Genomic DNA, 20,410 nt, shown 5'->3' on the forward strand with positions numbered 1-20,410 from the left:
ATATTATGAACATTCAATATTTGCTTGATATTGTCTTGAACTTCAGTCAGTGTTGAGTTTTATAGATAAGAAATAGTCCATTTGTTTCCTATATATAACCTGAAAAATGCATTTTCAAATTATATGGAAAGATGGAAAAAAGAAAGGGACATAGATTAAGACAGCAAGATGTACGGTTTCTTCTGTCTTTATGCTATAAAATATTAAGCAATTGTCAGATAGTCATCACCATGCATCCCACAAAAATTAGTACAAAGGTGAAGATGGCTATCTTTCAGAAGCTGTTTCTAGCGTTAAAAGCCCTTTTTATAGCATAACCTTATGCTGCTAAAGCAATGAATATCAATGTTTTCCATGGCTCTTGAGTGCTTGTGAGAAACTGAAATGTTAATGTTTATTGACTCAAACAATCGACCATTTGCAAAAGCAGCAGAGTGCTTTGCTGATGATGTGCAAAGTAACTGCCCAGGGGCAGAGGCGGTGCACACCCACCACCACCACCAAAGAGGCTGATAAGAGGCAAATCCTTCGAGGTGGGATAATGCTTTTTATCATGCCAATGAGTTGCCAGATGAAGAAATGCTTGCACCTGGTGGGTTAATACAATAATAATTTTGCAAAATCATTAGCTTATCGAACTACACATTCAAAACTATGATAAACATTAACTAAGGAAAGGAATAAGAAACTACACTCCACTGATCTAAGGACTCAAATTAATGACCTATGCCAGTCATGCCAACTTTTCTTCTAATTTGGAAAGTAGCACCAAGTCCACTGAGCAGTCAAGTATAACTTTGGGGTCACTGACCACCAGAGACCACTGGAGGGACCCCCTGGGACAAGTGAATGCATGTGCTGATGGGAGGAAATATATGCTAATGACTTTGGGGAAATAGTTATCATATGTATCTTTCTTCTGGGAAAACCTAGAAGTATGTTTGTAAAATCTAGCATATAAACAGGAGCTTTTTCTGTACTCAGTATGCAAGACAGGTGGAGCTATCCCCCTTGCATCTGGCATTGCAATAAATAATGCCTGCTCCCTAATACTAAAATTATAGTGATGGAGAGTTTACTTTCTTACCATTTTTGGTAACAAATGTCCTTACACAGGTGGTTCAACTGTGAAAACTTCCCTCCAGGGAAGTACCTGAACATTCTCATGTAAGACTGAAGGTATTCATGCCTTCTGATGTGCCATAATTGACTCAACTGTGCTGACATAAGAGGCAAATGTAATGTCTTTGAAGGTGTCTAAAGTTTCCAGGAAGTGTCCCATGATCCACAGTATTACATCATCCAGTGCAAAACTCTCCACCCTAGGAGAGGTACCTGGGCATTCCCACCTAGCTTGAGTGTATATTAACCCACTGGACTTTGTATTTCATGGGCTTTCCCCCACTCCCAATGGGTCAAGACTGTGAGCATCACTTTGACCAATGAACATCGAAATTGCAACAATCAAGCCTTGTTACTGGATCCACGTGTGGTCATTATGTATCTTTCTAATCTTATACTTTCTTTCCCCTTATACATTTTCTTAAGTGTTATTTTTATGCTTTTATATTGAATTTCTAACCAAAATGGCTACATTTTAAAATTTGCCAAGTACCTCATTCTACCTTAATGTTCTAAAGTTTGCAAGTAAAGGTTTGTTATTGAACCTCCTGACAATGTTGTTGTTTCTCCCGTGCACCTCCCAGAGCAAATCAAACAACCCATCCCTAAACCTGCTAAGCAGACTGGAGCATAACAGTGCCCTACAGGGATCAGCCTGCAGTACTTCTTAAGCTATGATTCAGGCACCTTATGGAAAATTTAGAGTTAGCATGGGGGAAGGAGGCGGGGGAAGAGCGGGGAAAATCTCTGCAAAGAAAGAGCTTTACACACTGGAAAAATCAGCATCAAGAAAGCACAGACAATTGATGATTATGAACTATTAACAACATACTTCACATACTTTGGTTTCTCTGAAACACAACAAAGAACTTTTATTTCTCTTGGTATAAATAATTATCAATATAAAAGTTTTAGGATTAAAAGACCCTAACCCCACATCACACACTTGTTTATAAAAATGTTAAAGCCCCTCATTCAGGGTTCATAATGTTCTGAAATGTCAGCCTGCTGATTTTGTTTGAGTGAACAATTTCTTTAGCCTCTGATGGCAGGGAGAAGATAAAGGTACTAGGAGCTACCTTTGAACCACACCCATGGATATGAAGGCAGCACAGCGCTTTCTTGCCCCAGCATGCCACAGGACTTGAGGAATTTGAAAATTCTCCAATCAAAATCTAATTCCAAGTTGCTTCTCTCCAAGCCTTTTGACAAAAGCACTTAGCAATGTAATTTCTTATGGGAGTGTTACTAAAATATTTTTACTCGTCCACAAAAGTTTAACAAAAGTATACTGTATTTCAGAGTTTAGCAAACAAGTTGCTTTTTCTGATTTACTTAATTATTTTTGCAAAATTGACTGTGCAGCATGTGATCACAGATGTAATGAACTCTGCCTCACCAGGGAGTAAGCTGGGGGTGCACAAGAAGTTGTGTGGGACAGCTGGGACACCTGACCTCAACTGATCAAAAGGGATATTTCAGACCATATGGCTTGTGCTCAGCAATAAAACTAGGGGGGAGGTTGGTGGAGGTACTGCTGCTTAGGGACTGGCTGGGCATGGGGCAGTTGGTAAGCCACTGTTTTTATTTGCATCACTTGTCTTTCTTGGGTTTTATTTTTCTCTCTCTATTTTTTCATTTTCCTTATTATTAAACTGTCTTTATATCAACCCTCAAGTTTTCTCCCTTTTATTCTTCTGATTTTCTCCCCCATCTCACTGGGGTGGAGTGAGTGGCTGCATGGGTCTTAGTTGCTGGCCTGGGTTAAACCACAAGTCAGGCATGGAGGTAAATGAAATTTACAGAAGCGAACATCTCTATTCATAGAGAGTAATAATATACATGGGAAATATTTCTACCAAGGAGATAACAAAACTTTATGCATCCACTTTCTAATTGCTCAAATTCTGGTTTCTCACGGCTAGGCAATGGCTGAGATAAAAACTGAACCAACAAAAACAACAGCGAAGAAACATAAACAGATTTTAAATCAAATATTAACAGAAGTAAAGATTCTGTCTTTAAAGCAATTCTTAAGGAACATAACTTTAAATCTACACATTTCCATCCAGACAGGCTTCAGTCAAAGGGTTACAGGTCCTGCTAGCAAACCTGCTTCAGCACGGGCTTCTCTCTCCACACGTCCTGCCAGAAGCCTGCTCCAGTGCGGGCTTCCCACGGGGTCACAGCCTCCTTTGAGCAATTGCACCTGTTCCAGGATGTGGTCCTCCATGGGCTGCAGATGCATCTCTGTTGCCCCATGGACCTCAATGGACTGCAGGGGGGAGAGCCTGCCTCACCCTGGGCTGCAGGGGAATCTCTGCTCCAGTGCCTGGAGCACCTCCTACCCCTCCTTCTTCCCTGACCTTGCTGTCTGCAGTTGTTTCTCTCACATATTCTCACTCCTCGCTCTTGGCTGGTGTTACCCAGCTTCTTCCCCCCTTCTAAAATTTGTTGTCCCAGAGGTGCTACCACCATCACTGATTGGCTCGGCCTTGGCCAGCACCAGGTCTGTGTTGGAGCCGGCTGGCATTGACTCTGTCAGACATAAGGGAAGCTTCTGGTGTCTTCTCACAGAAGCCACTCCTTCAGCCCCCTCAACCTTGCCACATAAACCCCATACAATCATAAAGTAGTTGTAGAATACAGGTCTCTTTCTTAAATTCAGTACATTACAAAGTGTCTTAGGAACACAGTGCATGTGCTCTGACCCACAAACACTAGGAATTCACCAATGAAGTCTTAAATGCTCCATTATGCACTATAATTTTTTTAGAAGCCAGTTTTCTAATAGAGCAGAAAGGAAGATGCTCTGAAAAAAAAAAAAGCAAGACTTTTATGATTGCTTAATAGTTATGGTCAATTTATTTTTCTTGCTTTTCTGACAAAAAGCCACACCAGAAAGTTCATTTTATATTCTTTATTGTATGGCAAAGTTCATTAAAGATGGGGCAGCTTGTAGACAAGATGCTCAAAACTTGTGTCTAGGTAGAGATTGATTAGCAATCTGACTTATTTCGAAGCATAGGCTTGTTAAACTAGGCCACAAAAACAATACTGTGTACAAGCAATAACTGAATAAGAGCTGCAGGTTTAGGAGTTTCCAAATATTACACATCTTGAGATCTCATCAGGAAATAAAAATAAAATCAAATAAAAGTAGTCACAATATAAAATAGCAGCTCCATGTAGCTTTTTCAAGTTTTAATTTTATTCACAAAGTGTCACTTAGTTCAGTTTGCCTCATTCTTTGAAGCTTCATCAAAGTTTTCAACAAGATCTAGAAAAAGAAAAATGTTGAAATTCAAGTCTGACCTACTTCAGCTTTGCCAATTCCCTCGCATTCCCCCCCCCCCCCCCCCAAAAAAAAAGTTTCAGGTTATATTAAGTGGTTACATGGTAAAAAAAAATAAAATCAGCTTATAAAGTACAAACTAAACAACATTTAAGAGTTTCATGGTTCATTCTTCTTGTTCAAACAACTAAGTTTGAAATAGTTAATTATAAAGCACAATTTTAGGAGCATTTAACTTCACCATATCCACAACAGAGCAGTGATACTGAAAAGGCAGTTTCTTAGCAGTCTTCTTATTGATTATTAAATAATTATCTTAGCCATAGCTATTATTCCTACATGGGAAAAAAATACTAGCTCAAACCAATGATCCATCTAAGTCTCATATGGTATCTGAAAACAATGCTCATAGAAATTCTATAAAAGAATCACAGAATGGCCTGAGTTGGAAGGGGACCTTAAAGATCATCTCATTCCAACCCAGATATGGGCAGGGACACCTTTTACTAGACCAAGCCCCTTCCAACCTGGATTTGAACACTTCCAGGGATGGGGCAGCTACAGTTCCTCTGGGTAAGCTGTGCCAGTGCCTCACCACCCTCACAGTAAAGAATTTCTCCCTAATCACAGAATTACAGAATCATTCAGGTTGAAAAAGACTTCCAAGATCATTGGGTCCAGCCTTTGACTGAACACTACCTTGTCAACTAGACCAGAGCACTAAGTGCCACATGCAGTCATTTCTTGAACACTTCCAGGGATGGGGACTCCACCACTTCCCTGGGCAATCTGTGTCAATGCTTAACCACTCTTTCTGTGAAGAAATTCTTCCTGATGTTCAACCCGAACCTCCCTTGGCACAGCTCAATGCCGTTTCCTCTCATCCTGTCACTTGTTACCTGGGAGAAAATGCCAACTCCCACCTTGCTAGAACCTCCTTTCAGATAGTTGTAAAGAGTGATAATGTCTCCCCTGAGCCTCCTTTTCACCAGGCTGAGCCCCCCCAGCTCCCTCAGCCCACTCCTCATAAGACTTGTGTTTTAGACCCTTCCCCAGCTCTATTGCCTTTCTCTGGACACACTCCAGCACCTTAAAGTCTTTCTTGGAGGGGTTCAAAACCAGACACAGTATTCAAGGTGCAGCCTCACCAATACCAAGTACGGAGGGACAATATCTAAATAGTATCTAATTAATATCTAATGCATATCTACCCTCTTTCAGTTTAAAGCCGTTCCCCCTTATCCTGTAACTCCATGCCCTTGTAAAAAGTCCCTCTCCAGCTCTCTTGCAGCCCCCCTTCAGGTACTGAAAGGAATGACCAGTCAATACTCTTACTGTCCTTGGCCCAATCTTATACTACATATATTATGTCTCAGCAAAATTCACTTCCTTTTCCTCTACTGCATGCATGTTCTTACCTGGAACTTCATCATCATCATCATCATCACCACCAGAAGCGAGTGGTGCTTTTCCATCCATAGCTGCAAGAGCAAGCAGTTCAAAAGCATCAGTCAAGCTCACCATAAGCATCTTGATTACAAAGGTGCTTTGCTTTTTGAAAATATTATCAAAGAGTCTGAACTAAATTTCAATTCTCTATCCAGTTCCCCTGCTAAATAAAAATCTACAACTAATTATATGTTACTAATTATGCTCAAACAAATCAGCTGAAAAATGAGAAGATTCATGTCAAACAAGTTTACTACTCACCATCTTGGTTCTAGATATATAGAGTGCTTTGCATGGTAATAATTTTCAGCTAAAAGCAAAGAGACCGATTTTACCAATTTCTCTTAAAAGCAGCTTGGTTTATTGATTACTCAGTGGTTCTTGAGGCTTATATATTTTACAGCATTAGCAAGTTATAAGGAAATCTTAGGATCTTATGATCCTAGGCCTTCAAGAAAACTAAGGTGCAATTGTGAAGCTGCAAGTAGACACATGACTAGAGACAATTAAAGATATTGTTCCCTGGCAAAGCCAGAGGAATATGGAACTGGATACACAATTTTATACTTCAGTGAATAAGGTAACCACATGTCCTGGTCCACATCTCTACTGACTCAGTAATTTCTTAACTATTCCCATTATATTTGCCAGTGCTAGTGAGACTTAACCCTGTCCATTGTAGTAGACCAATGAGCATCTGTGAAACTGAAGCAGTATAATGCTAAGAATAGATATCTCAAGTCCTGAGGTGTTTGTGCCACTACTTTTACTGCTATTCTTAACTGTACTACCTTAAGAATATGAGACAGCCCATGACCACCATTAAATCCTAATTAATCCTTCTCCATTTTCAAGAAAAGCATGAGCAAAGAGATGGGTTTATACTAGACTTCTGGAATTGCTGCATCCTGATATCTAGAGAACGAAAATAGATGAATGCATAAGCTTTGTTCTGAAAGGGTTTAAGGACAAGGTCACCACTGTCAGTGACCCATAGAGGTCCATGATGGAACAGAGATCCACGTGAAGCCTGTGGAGGGCCCCACACCAAAGCAGGTAAATGCCCAAAGGAGGCTGTGACCCTGTGAAAAGCCTGTACTGGAACAGGCTCCTGGCAGGATCTGCAAAGAGAGGATCCCATGCTGGAGCAGGTTTGCTGGCAGGACCTGTGACCCCATGGGGGAACCATGCTGGAAAAGCCTGTTCCTGAAGGACTGTACCCCATGGAAAGGATGCTGGGGCAGGGGAAGGGTGAGGAGAAAGGAGTGGTAGAGACACAGCATAAGGAACTTAGCACAACCCCCATTTCCACTATGTCACTCAGGGGTAGAAGAGTTTGAAGTGAAGTTAAGCCCAGGAAGAAGGGAAGGGTGGGGGGAAGGGGTTTTAAGATTTGTTCCTATTTCTTATTATCCTACTCAATTTGATTGGTAATACATTCAATTAATTTACCCAAGCTGAGTCTGTTTTGCCCATAATGGCAATTGGTGAGTGATCTCCCCCTGTCCTTATCTCAACCCACCAGTCTTTTATTGTATCTTCTCCCCATCTTGCTGATGGATGGGATTGAGAGTACATCTTGGTGGGTACCTGGCAGCCAGCCAGCCAAAGTCAACCCACCGCAGCAATCTGCAGGCAAGCTTAATGTGGCAGCATTTAGCCAGGCTTTTAGCACAGTTGAAAAATGCGCAAGCTATGGCTAAACCCTATAAATTCCTGCAACTGCATTTGTTGCCATTAAGATACACCTAGCTTATCTTAAGCATTATAACCTAAAGAGCTCTGTCCTAGGGTGATGTTATGATGCTTGTATCCCCAATCATCTGTTCTGTTTATGCTGGATGTTATAATCTGTGCCTTCAAGACTGGCTCTGACAGTGAAGGCGGGAAGAAGAAGAAGCACAGAGTTTCGTTATCAGCTGCACTCTCCCCCACAGTCTGCTGGAACACAGAACTCCACTGTTGTTGTCTGGGCATGGATGGGGCAGAACACAGTGCTCCTTTTGCTTTTTAGTTAGCTTAGCTAGCTGAGGCAGTCCGAATTTTCCCTGGACTGTTTTTCTTTCCCTTTTCTTGGAACCGTTCAAACCTGCTCCGGACTACGATCCGGGGAAACACCGAGAGCTCGCACTTTGTAGCCCATCGAGGCCTATTCTGGGCAGCAGCCTTTCCCAGTGCCAGAGGGACTGATAACAGAGCGACCATCCCCAGGAGAGACTTTCTGAATCTGTTATCTCTTCAGAGTGGCGAATGAGTTTTGTCATCTGGTATTGTTCATTTCTTGTGCTGGGGAGTGCTTTGCCTATTAAATAAGCAGGTTTTCTTCCACTTCTCCCCGAGGAAATTCTTCCTGAACCGATTGAGGGGAGGGGCCATGTGGGCTTGCTTTCTGGGGGGCCTTTTGGAGGTTTTCTTCCAAATTTGCCCTAAACCAGGACAGGCTCAAAGAACAGTTGCTTCCAAAAATGCACCACAAAAGCAGCTTGCCGAGCTAGTCTGCATATGTGGTATGATGTCTATCATTAACAGGCATAATAACATTCCCACTGTATCCAAAAAGGCTTTTGTTTAAAAGTGTTATGTTTCTTTGCTTACATAAAATGACAAGGTTTCAAGTAGATGTGCATCCTCCTAGAAAATATACTAGTGCATTTTTGTGCATTAATATATATATTTTGAAGCCACAAGTCTCCCTTGGAATTTAACTTACAGTCTGCTAACATAGTTTATCAAATATACTCTATTTCTTAATGAGAATAGAAAGCTACAGAAGTGAGACATAACTGAAAAAGAAAAGGTAAAAGCCCTTCCATATTTTGAAACAAATCCGTGTCTAATTTACAAGGTACAAATAATTTCAATGCTTTATATGTGGAGCAAATATAATGGGAGTAGAGGGTCTGTCTATTCTACAAATGTGAGCAGGCTGACACACTAAAGCAGAATGATAATCCATCTAGTCTACCGTTCCTGACAGAGGTCTGCCTAGACACCAGTGTAGATGTGCACGAGGTCACATCTAAGGAAGTCTGAATTTTGTATGCTGGTGGAAGAAGAGGACTCAGTGAATCCTGGAACCTGTAGGCTACTCCAGCTTCTACCAACAGTAAAAACCCACATAAAACATCTTTAAGGCTATCAGTCTTGGGTAGGAATTACTGGAGCATGAAATGCTGCAGATGTGCATGGGGATTGTTTATCCAAATGCCACCCCCAACATATGCTAATGGCAAACCCTGACTGCATGAGCTAGCTATAATGGTTTTACTCTACTCAGAAACTTCCCTAAACCAGAAAGAACTGTACCATCTCCTGATGCCTAACATTAAAAGGTGTAAGTCAGCCAGAAGGGGAATAAATTAATTTTCATGGGGCTCAAGTAACCAAGCAGGGCAAGAGTGTCCTGAGTAATAAGCCAGCTGGACTTATAAACAGAGCTTTAAACTAGATTTATTGGAGGAAGGACATGGTTTTCTAGGCACTTGAGAAGAGCCAGGGCTGCCAAGGCATGAGGAATAAACAGAAAACACCTGTGAATTGCCTCAAGGGAATTAGGGTGAGCTCCTCTAAAAAGGGGATGTGGCTGACAGCCCAGCTGAAGTGCTTCTATACCTGTGTATGCAGCATGGGAAACAAACAGGAGGAGCTGGAAACAGCTGCCCAGATGGAAAACCATGACCTGATTGCTATCACAGAAATTTGGTGGGATGAATTGCATGATTAGAGTGCTATGATTGATGGCTACAAACTATTCAGAAGGGACAGACAAGGAAGGAGAGGTGGGGGAGTTGCTGTCTATGCCAAAACCAGGATTGATTGCATGAAGTGATCTTTGAAGAACAGCAATATGCAGGTCGAAAGCTTATGGGTGAAAATTAGAGACTAAGTCAAGAAAATAAACTTAGTGGTTCAACTGCAGCCTTCAAATAAAGATCCCCTTTTATATTACCTCCTTACTAAAAATATCTCGAGTTTCATTTCCAGGCTGAGAAAAAGGCAACAGCAGGAAGCATTATGCTCGCATGCCCTGATCCTGATAGGGATCTTTAACCACCCAGATATCTGCTGGAAAAATGTCACAGTGAATTGCAAGCAGTCCAAGAAATTAGTGGAGTGCTGAAGTGAGTTGACTGTGGCCAGACACCAAGTGCCCACCAAGCTGCTCTATCACTCCCCTCTTCAGCAGGACCTGAGAGAGGAGAAAATAAGATGGAACAAAACTCATGGGTCAAGATAAAAGCAGGTTAATAAAGCAAAAGCAAAGGTCACATGCAAAAGCAAAGGAAGAAAAAGATTTATTTATTCTCTACTTCCCATCAACATACAATGTCTGACCACTTCCTGGGACAAGGGATTCAGTATGTGTAGTAGTTGCTCCAGGAGACAAATATCTTAATAATGAATGCCCCCTCCTTCCTCCTCCTTTCTCTTAACTTTTATTGCTGAGCAGATGTTAATATCCTTTTGGTCAGTTGGGATCAGCTATCCTGGCTATGTCCCTTCCAAAGGTATTTGCCCACCACCAGCCTACTGTTCTTGGAGGGTGAAGAGGGGGTATTGTTGGAGAGACAGCCTCAATGACAAAGCACTGGTATGTGATCAACACCTTTCTAGCTACCAATACACAGAACTGTGAGAGCTGCTATGGGGAAAGTTAACTCCTTGTCAGCCAGACCCAATACAAGTGCTTTGAGGACAACTTTCTAGTACAGGTGATGAAGAGCCCAACCAGAGGAGAGGCACTGCTGGACCTGTTGCTCACTAATGTGGAAGAACTTGTGGCCTTAACCTGAGACATGAGATTCAGATAAGATATTACAAAAAAAAAAAAAAAAAATTACTGTTAGGGTGGTCAGGCATTGGAATAGGTTGCCCAGCAAAGTGGTAGAGTCACCATCCCTGGAGGTTTTAAGAGGCATCTGGATCTGGTGCTGGGTGATACGGTTTAGGGGTTACAGTAGTAGTGTTGGGTTAACAGTTGGACTTGATTTTAAAAGGTCTCTTCCAACCTTGATGATTCTATGATTCTAAAGTCTCTCTAACTTATTGGAGAGGTCAAGATTGGAGGCAGCCTGGGCTGCAGCCATAATGCCTGGATAGAATTCTCAATTTTGAGGGGTACTGGATGGGTAAAACAGTAGTCAGGACCCTAAACCTCATAGGGACAAACTTTCAGCCATTTAGAGCACTATTGCGTGGGATTCCTTGGGAAACTGCCCTCAGAGATAAAAGAGCTGGGAGCTATTTATGTCATGTTTATATCAGATTGCTGCCTTAATTCAAACCGCAGGAGTTGTATGACTTGAACAAGTTTCTCCATTCTCTCCCAGCAGCAATGACTTACACCATGACAAACATGCTTGTCAAGTCAAACACAGCCCCACCCTTTCCCAGACAAAAGTACAACTTTATCATAACTATAGCAAAGCTATTATTGGGAACAGTATTATTCCACATATAAAAATGTGATGAAGTGAAAAAAAAATAACAATTGTAGCAGAAGAGTGGCAGGCACATTGATTTGAGGCATCTGTTACAAGTGTTTGTCCCTGGGACAGGTGGCATCCAAAACAACAGGGAGGAATTAACATGAATCATAGAAACACAGAATAGTTTAGGTTGGAATGGATCTTAAAGACCACCATGTTCTACCCCCCTGACATGAACAGGGATACCTTCCACTAGACCAGGTTGCTCCAAGCCCTGTCCAACCTCACCTTGAACACTTCCAGGGATAGGGCAGCCACAGCTTCTCTGGGCAACCCATGCCAGTGCATCACCTCCATCTGAATAAAGAATTTCTTCCTAATATCTAATCTCAACTTGCCCTCTGTTAGTGTTACCCCTTGTCCTATTATACATTCCCTGATAAATAGCCCCTCCCTTAAATAAATAGTTGTCTCACCTTTTTATAAGAAGAGAGATCTTAACAGGTTCATTTTAAATCCTTCAAGTTTTCTTTCTTTCAAGCCCCACTTCTACCAGAAGGAAACCACACAGCTGACACTAGGAAGGAGGGACCTGAGCTTCATTGGGAAAGCAGTTTCCCTCACCTCCTGAACACTACTTCTAGCAGAATTTTTTTCAGTGGGAAGTTGAGAGAAGAGAAGCATCATCAGCTTTAGGAATAGAGTCTATCTTTGCTGGCAGCAAAGCACAGAAAGAAAAACTGTAACAATCAAGTTCATAACTGCCACAAGAAGCAGAAAGTAAGTAGGAAAACCCTACATGCAGGACATGAAACATGGTCCTGATGCCTTGCAGTGGCTACCTAGAACAGAGGCTAGACAGAGTTAAAAGAAGAAAGTGGGTATTTATTAAAGGCCTTCAATAGATACACCTTGGGCAGTGCAAAAGCCTTGCAGAGACTACACCCCAGATGGGTGACGGTCATGAGTTTTTCAGACAGATATAAGTTTGGTCTATTTGCATATCAGAGGTTAATTCTCCAATTATAGCTTTAGGTAATGAAATCATATTGCTCCGGTTTGCTTCCCCCCCCATTCACTTTTGTTTATACTTTTCGGGGCCTGAGGCAGAGGGTGTCCTTGGTTCTCAGGCCTGGAAGGATTGTTTTGTCTGACCAAAATGTGAAGAGAGCCTACTAACACTCTATATGGAGTTCAGAGTTATACACTAATGCAGTACAGGATCTGAAAAATATAAATGCTAAAAACTTAAGGCATCACTCCCAATATCAACAAGCCTGTCTTCTGCTCCCAATTCTTACCCTGTAGCAGCAGCAGCACCTTTTCCAAACACCAGATACTTAGGTCCCTCCTCTACTTTTCAAACATAGTTTTAGGGAGAAAAAGTGTTCAGGTTCTTTTACTAATCTAAGGATAGAATATGAAATTGGTGTATCTAGCTTACTGATCATGCCAGTCCTGTTTGCTACACTGTTCTACACACACAGAAATTATAACATATTTCCTTACAAATGCTGTATGAATGCCTCAGCTATCAAAAAGCCCATGCAAGAAATAATACCTTCACCACACCTGTGAGGAAACAAAGCAGTAGCAAGATGTTTGTCCTCAAGTCCCTCTCCCTATTGTTTATGTTTCCATTAAAAGTGTCAAAACAGACATACCTTCTTTTAAAACCTAATTTTCTCAGAGTAACTCTATCTAGCTTTAATGAACTAGGTATGCCAAATTATGGTAGCCACAGCAAGTAGTAAACTACCAAGAAATCAAGTCTGGCTACAACTTTCTAGTCCTGGACCAGCTGCAAGATATGCTGAGAAACAGGGGCCTCTGCTTTATTCTGTTATATTCATTGTTGGATTTGAGCTATAAATAAGATTTAAGTGTCTCATTTCTTCAGCATTTTATAATATGCTTGCAGACAGTAAGAGTGCACTGAATTTCACTGCAGCTATACAAATAAGCCCCATAGCTGCCAGCAGGAAATGCATTCAAGTTTTAACTTACATTGCTTGGGTAGGGCTTCTGCCAGTCTTCTCAGGCTAGTCAAACTGTCAGCTCCAAGCTGATTTAAGATGCTAGGAAGCATTTCTGTCAGCTGCTTTGTCTCAGCATGGCCAGTGATAGTGAAAGTGTTAGCAGCCAGGGATGCCTGGACTTTAGGGTTATTGAAATGAATGACTGTTCCTTGGTTGGTGAACATATTAACCTGCAAGGGAAGAAAACAAAACAACACCAGTATTTCAAGCAGTTTAGCGTGATTTTTCAATTTAACAGGAAACTAGTTGAAGTTCCTAAAGCTCAATTAAGCACCTATAGATAATTTACAGGCAAGTTTAACATGTTACTTTCAAGGAAATTATGTTTTATACATTTTATACTTCTATAGAGAAAAGCATTTTCCCCTTTTAAGCAATTACCTCTTCAATTCCAGAAATATTGTTGACACCCAGTTTCTTCAAAGAAAACTGAAGTTTCTTGTCATCTGCTGTAGCTGTTCTATGGACAACTTTCTTCTTTCTGCGGGCAGTACCCTTTGCAAAAAAAAAAGGTTATGAATGAATATTTAATTAGTTGTTTGCAAACTCTAATTCTTGTGGCCATATAACTACTCTTCAGCCATCTACAAATCAACTTTGTATGCAAAGTTCTATTTCTGTGTTACAGCACACACAACCCCACTCCTTCAACTGTACTGCAACAGTCTTTTCCTTGCTAAAGCAAGCTGTGCTGGTTTTGCATTAATTGATTTGTAGTGTTATAGATACATACTATAATACTGAATTGTCACAAATATTAAAACGGATTTATATGTGTAGTGTTAAAGTAACTTTGATATAGTTTTTATTTGTTATTAATTAAGCTTAGACATAGTAGTGAAATAGCTATGCTTGTGTTAAAATGCCTGCTTGGATGGGATAACATCCAATGAACATAGGATAAGGACACCTGCTACAGATATGCCAACTATCAGCACTCACTGTCTGAACTAAGTATGGACCAAGGCCCAAACTGGAAGTGATAAAGAGAAGGAGGCAAAACCACAGCCAAAACCCATGCATGTTTTAAAAAGGCAGATCCAAGGAGGGGCCATGTAAAATAGTTCCTGGAAAATGTAGACTAGTTTGGGGAAAAAAGTTTACTATGCATAAGGGTCTATGAATATGCAACAGGCTGATGCAATGGAAAAGGTATTTAAAGAGTAGCCTGAAGATGTGTGGCCTTGGCTGAATGCCAAGATGCACCCAGCCATAATAACCTTTGCTCTATGGTCTTTGTCTCCTATTGTCCTTTATTAAACTTTTAAAATTTTCACAGGAGAGTGAACGTGTTTTTCACAGTAGTAAAGAGGGAAAAACGTCATCTACAGAAATTATTCTCTATGAGGAGCTACTAAGAACTTCCTCTGTGCCTGACAAAACCAGTGACTAGTTTTGACTATTAGCAACCTGTTAAACCACCTAAAAGAGCTGAATCCCCCTCTGTGATATACACATTTAAAGACGAACAAAGCCCGAGAATCGCTCTCTTGCTTCCGGCCTTGAAGAGGTAACTGGGTGCCAGTAAGACCGGCCCCGCTCTGCCGCGGCCCACGCGGCCTGGCTGGGCCAGGCCGGCCCCCAGCGGTGGCCGGGCGGGGGGAGGGGAGGCCGTGGGGCCCCGGGTGAGGCTGGGCCGGGTCGCGGCTGCTAACATCTTGCCGACGCTAAAGCCTGCCGCCGGCCCGGGCCAAGTGGGGGCCCACCAGTTCCCGGGAGCAGCTTCGGGTCCCCGTCCCGCCCCCCGCCGCCCCTCCCCAGCGCGGCCAGGCCAACCCACAGCTCAACTGAAATTCTGCCACTACTGAGTTTCACCAGAAACTACCAGGCAAAGGGAGGGGAAGCCGTCAGCCCGCAGCGTGCTACTGCTGAGTCCAAGCCTGGCTGCTGAGATCCTAGCTTCCCTCCAGCGCGGCCCCATAGAATCTTCCACCGTAAACAGCTCTAACCACTGCCCGGCAGAGATCACATAGCCCTCCGCAGGCCCTAGGCGAGATATTAAGTCTTTTAGTGCATAGATGAAACCTACAAACATCAATCCTCTCTCGAGTAAGAAAAAAAAAAAAAAATGAAGACACATAGAGAACAACATAAGACATGGAAATCAGTAAAGAAAGAGCCAAGTCCCAGATAAAAAGAAAATTAAGAGATGCCTTAGTCTTAAGCTAAAATTCTTTTGGTAAAGCCATGGTAATGAACTGTAATACACTAAAATATCCCTTTAATTAATGAAAAAGCATGAAGAGAGTGTTCAAACTATAGACATGAGCAAAGGCATCTATGCTAAAGCAAAGCAAGTGTTAAAGTAACTATGATTTAAATGAGAAGCTTGAACAGAGATGAGTGAAGACCCTTTGCCCTTGTGAAAAATGCATATTTTATTGCTTTTCGCAAATATTAAAATGAATATTATATGTGTTGTGTTAGAAAGTTATGCTGTATTAATTCTCTTAAGTACTGTGTTAAATATAGTTTTAGGTTATAACAAAATGTTATAATAGAAACTATGCTATGTAGGATACTTTTTTTCTAAAGAAAGGACTCACACCGAGATAGCAGCCACAGGACACCTAAATCTTTCAGAGAAAAAGAATTTATTGCCCCATTATCAGGTGAAACTAACTTCTTCCCGCCTTGCTCAGTCAGGACAATGCCATTTGGATTAAGAGGAAGAAGTTGATGATGACCAGACAGAATCCTGTGTTTGAATGGAATTTATGTATCATGTATGAGATGTATGAATATGCAACAGGTTATTGTTTTTAAGGGTTAATCCTCTGTTAACGTGTGTCCTTTTTCAGGTTTATGCTGCCCAGAAAAAGGTACTCGGATGTCCGTAACTCTTTGTTTCTATTGTCTCATATTGTCCTAATCCAAATTGTCCAAATTATTATTACTCTAATTATATTGCTATTTTTATAACCATTTTATTATCATTAAACTTTTTAAAATTTTAAAAACAAGTGATTGGTGTGTTTCACATCCCCAAAGAAAGAAGTAAAAAACCTCTGTTTCCAGAGATGAAGATGATCTAAAAGACAGATAAAAAAAACTTTTGCTTTTAAACAACTCATCCTTAAAATAATACCCCATAAGTTTAATATAACCCATAAAGGCAACTGTGAGAAAGCTGCAAAAGATAAGAAAGACTTCACTATTGCAGATTTCTGGCCAGCTGCTATCCGTAAAAATTAAAAGCCATGAGATAACTCTTTCTTGTGGAAAAGTCTCCACAGCACAGTGAGAAAGACTCCTCTCCCTAAGTAAACTAAAGAAAAATTACTTGAACAATAGTAAACGGACTAAAAATACCAAATTTATCTCTTTACACTGCCAGTAAGAAAGAAAAGAGAGTGTGAGAAAGAAATGTTCTGAAGATTTTTTCTGATTCTTATTATTCTTTCTTTTAGTTCTGTCATTAAAGTTTTCTTTATACCCTTTAAAGTTTGAGCCTGCTTTGCTCTTCTCCTAATCCTTATCTCACAGCAGATAATAAATAATTCTAGTAAGTGCCTAGCAATTTAGTCAACATAAAACCCACCACATAAGCTTTGCACGTTTGTGAGAAGTGTGAGATTTTAGGACGCAATGCACCACAGAAGCTTTATTTCCCAAGTCTCATGGGGATTCTGCAACATCCTACTTAGGAAAGAAAAACTTCAAGTGTATCCTTGTCTGTTACCATAGGCGTAAAATTGAAAACTGATCATCTCCTGAAGACTGACATACTCTACAGTCCTGTATGCCTAAAGAGTCGCAAGCTTAATTTGGTGACAAATCAACCTCTACAGAAAGATCTATTCAGACATCATTCCTAGGACTAACCCCTAACAATATCTTTGATCTTTAAACTTCCGAGTAACTGAATTCTTAATTCAACTGGTTATACATTCATTTCCAGACAAAGCAGTGTAATTCCTGAAAGTATATATACTGCACAGCAGGAGGTGTATGCAAGCATAACTGCTACAGCAATACTAATGATGATCACAGTAGTGACAGGCCATGTCTGCACTCCAGTAACTTATACCATTGTGGTAAAGGGGGGGGGAAATCAGGTCCACAATGGTCAGGAAAACCTTTGCTGGAATGCCCCTAACCATCAGCTTCCTATTGAAGAATGTACAACAGATTTTATTCTACCATCCCAGTAAATACAAATGATCTCTCTTTTTTTCTATCCCTTATTTTTTACAGTGTAACACAATATGGAGTTGCATCTGGTTTATGTTAAGGATTACCCAGAGCTCTGAATGCCAACTGTTTAGGTGGAACAAGTTACCTAAAATTAGGATGAACTTCCATTGTTATTGGAATTAAATACCAATATAGACGGATAGAACGTGCCTGAGCTCATCTGGCCCTTGGGACAAGTCCAGGCATGCAGGAGCTCAGGTTTACCTCTGGCAGAGAAGCTTCAAGGCGAGGTGAAGGAAAGGAGTCGGGTTCTGCTAGAGGGTTTCGATCCAGAGCTTTATTCCTGGCCCACAGGCCTCTGAATCCAGTAACAGCTGTAACAGAACTCCTCGAACCGTGTGGTTGCTATGTCTTTTAACCCCGGGGAGAGGGGGAGGGAAGGGGTAGGGATCCCACCAACCAGGTAAGGGGGGGGAGTCTCAGGGGACAAATGACACCTGGATGGCCCAATGTCCCCCAGGGCTGAAAGGCATCTTTTGAACTCTGCCAATCATTCGATGCCCTTCTGGAATTTCTGGATTGACAGACAGCACTCAGCAGGGGGCAAGGGAGGGGGGAAAGGAGTGGTGATTGGCACCTGGGGAAGGATCGGGAAACTGAGGCAAACCATGACATCACACCACAACAGCCCTCCACCTAAATAGAATATTTATCTTCTTTATAAGATCTGCAGTCCTGCAATGTTATCAAAATCTTCCATCAGAGGCAATGTGCAAACTTTTCTCACAAGAAAGAAGAAAAAAACCCCAAAACAGGAGTGATCAAGGTTAAAGCCCTCTGTAGCCAATACACACATGCTAGTAACATGCACATAATCATCGATATAATACAGCAGTCCTCTGCTTAACTAGTAATCCATATAAAGAATACACAAAATCACCAAGCCAGTTAATTACTGGATTAATCCTGATTTAAAGCTGCTTAAATGTGAGAAATCATACTCACTTCCAAAATGTCAAGGTTTATTAAAACCTTTTCAAAAATACAACAGAAGACTGAAAAGAGAAAATATTATGGCGCCAGGATCAAAGGATCTTTCCCACCATGTGCTAATCTACACAATGGATGTTCCACCTTTTAACCCTTTAGCCCCTTCTAAAGTTCTGTATATCAAATCTTTCTTTGCTGTTCAGTGGTGGAATTTACTTCCTTAAATTGCGATTAAGATCAGATGTTGCCATAGTAACAAGCTGACCCTCCCAAATGTCCCAAACCCAGGCCACCCTCTGATAACAAGGCAAGGAGGGTAAAACATAACTATGACTCTATAAAACTTCTCTTAACATATATACATAATATCTGCCTTTTAATTGTGAGAGTCAACCATCGCATTACTCATCTATCACAATCCCCCCTTTTCCACAAGTTATTTGGCTCAAACAATTGAATTCAATGAGTCACACTAGCATCTGTCGATGTGGGCAAGGACAGAGGAAACCAAATAGAAAAAAAAATCCCCAGTTCACCCTCAACACCCTTATCCAGAATGAACAAAAGGACATTACAGCGGTCGGGCATGGCTTTTTACCCCCATCTACCGTGCCTAAGGGGTTGCTACCCATAGTAGGCGTACCTTAGGTGTGGGTACAGAGGCAAACTCGGTCTTGCCCTTCAGTCTCTCTTGTTGAGGAAGACAGTTGAGGAATTATAGAGGTCCAGCATGGCCTTTTTGCCCTTACCTTACCATGCCTACAGGGTTGTTACCCGCAGCAGGGCTATGGAGTCTTCTTGGTAGTGAACAAAGGGGCCAACCCGGTCTTGCCCTCCTTCGTCTTATTTTCTTAAAGAAGCTGTCCCATTACCTTTTACGGCCCACTTGTGTCCCTCCTCTCAACAGATGCTGGTAATTCTCACCTATTAAAACAGTTCTCGAGGTCTCTGGTGGAAGCTTGACTCTACTTTTTGAGCATCTTGTTCTTTTTCTGGTTGTCTCTCGGTCTCTGCTTGAAAATCAATCTTGTTTCACCCGGCCTGGATGTTATAGTCCATTCTTTGTGTTCTTCAACTGGGCCTTTGACACTGTTGGCATGAGTCCATCCCCGCTCTGCAGTTCGCACAGCCAATTTAGTGGTGACCAGTACATGAAAGGGACCTTCCCACTGAAGAGTTAGGGGCTGATCTCTCCATGAGTTAGGGGCTGATCATCACCCAATCTCTGGGGTTAATATTATGGATTCTGATATCCAGGATGGTAGTTTGAGGAATTGTCCCTTTATGTCTCAGCCCTTCTAAGGTTTGTGCTATAGACATATTTCTTGGCATTGGTTTCCCCTTCCTCATAGGTGGCAACCTTCTGAGGTGAGGTGAAGAAGGGTAACCCAAACATCATTTCATAGGGTGACACTCCCAGATATGACCGGGGCTGGGTTCTAATTCTTAATAATGCTAAAGGGAGATATTTTATCCATGACATTTGGGTTTCAATCATTAGCTTAACTAGAGTTCTTTTAAGAGTTTGATTAATTCTCTCAACCCCATCGGAACTCTGTGGATGCCATGGAGTGTGTAATTCCCATTTTACTCCCAGGGCTTGAAGAATTTTCTGCAATATCTTAGATGTGAAATGAGTTCCTTGGTCTGAATCAATCCTGTTTACCATCCCATATCAGGGAATGATTGATTCTAGGAGTGTTTTACACACAACATTAGCATTGGCTTTCACAGTGAGTACCGCCTCTACCCAAATGAGTCAAGTGATCTACTATCACTAGCAAAAACTTCCACCGTTGTACCTGGGGAAACTCAGTAAAATCTACTTGGATGTTTTGAAAGAGCCGTACGGCTAGTTCTCACTTTCCCCTGGGTGTTTTCCTCATGACCTTATTTACTTGTTGACATATCCCACACTGTTCAGTCATCTGCTTAGCTACCCCATAAAT

General features: G+C 41.4%; 1 protein-coding gene across 4 annotated transcripts in view; it reads right to left on the minus strand.

The window, feature by feature from the left end:
• Positions 1-4,027: 4,027 nt before the first annotated feature.
• The window catches only part of LOC139598977 (transcription factor BTF3-like), a 31,233-nt gene continuing 14,850 nt past the window's right edge, over positions 4,028-20,410 (minus strand). For 3 of the 4 annotated variants that reach the window (XM_071445915.1, XM_071445914.1, XM_071445916.1), the window contains 4 exons: positions 13,716-13,829; positions 13,303-13,504; positions 5,836-5,898; positions 4,028-4,402 (listed from right to left, as the gene is read on the minus strand). In XM_071445915.1, coding sequence (XP_071302016.1) covers positions 4,356-4,402; positions 5,836-5,898; positions 13,303-13,504; positions 13,716-13,829 — 426 coding nt within the window. In that variant the 3' untranslated portion in view covers positions 4,028-4,355. Of the gene's footprint in view, positions 4,403-5,835; positions 5,899-13,302; positions 13,505-13,715; positions 13,830-15,159; positions 15,271-20,410 lie in introns of those variants that run through there. The other variant, XM_071445913.1, reaches the window with a different exon arrangement.

Source organism: Agelaius tricolor, unplaced genomic scaffold (assembly GCF_023055355.1).
Source record: "Agelaius tricolor isolate 1412-34295 unplaced genomic scaffold, bAgeTri1.0.p SCAF_21, whole genome shotgun sequence".
NCBI classification, from domain to species: Eukaryota; Metazoa; Chordata; class Aves; order Passeriformes; family Icteridae; genus Agelaius; species Agelaius tricolor.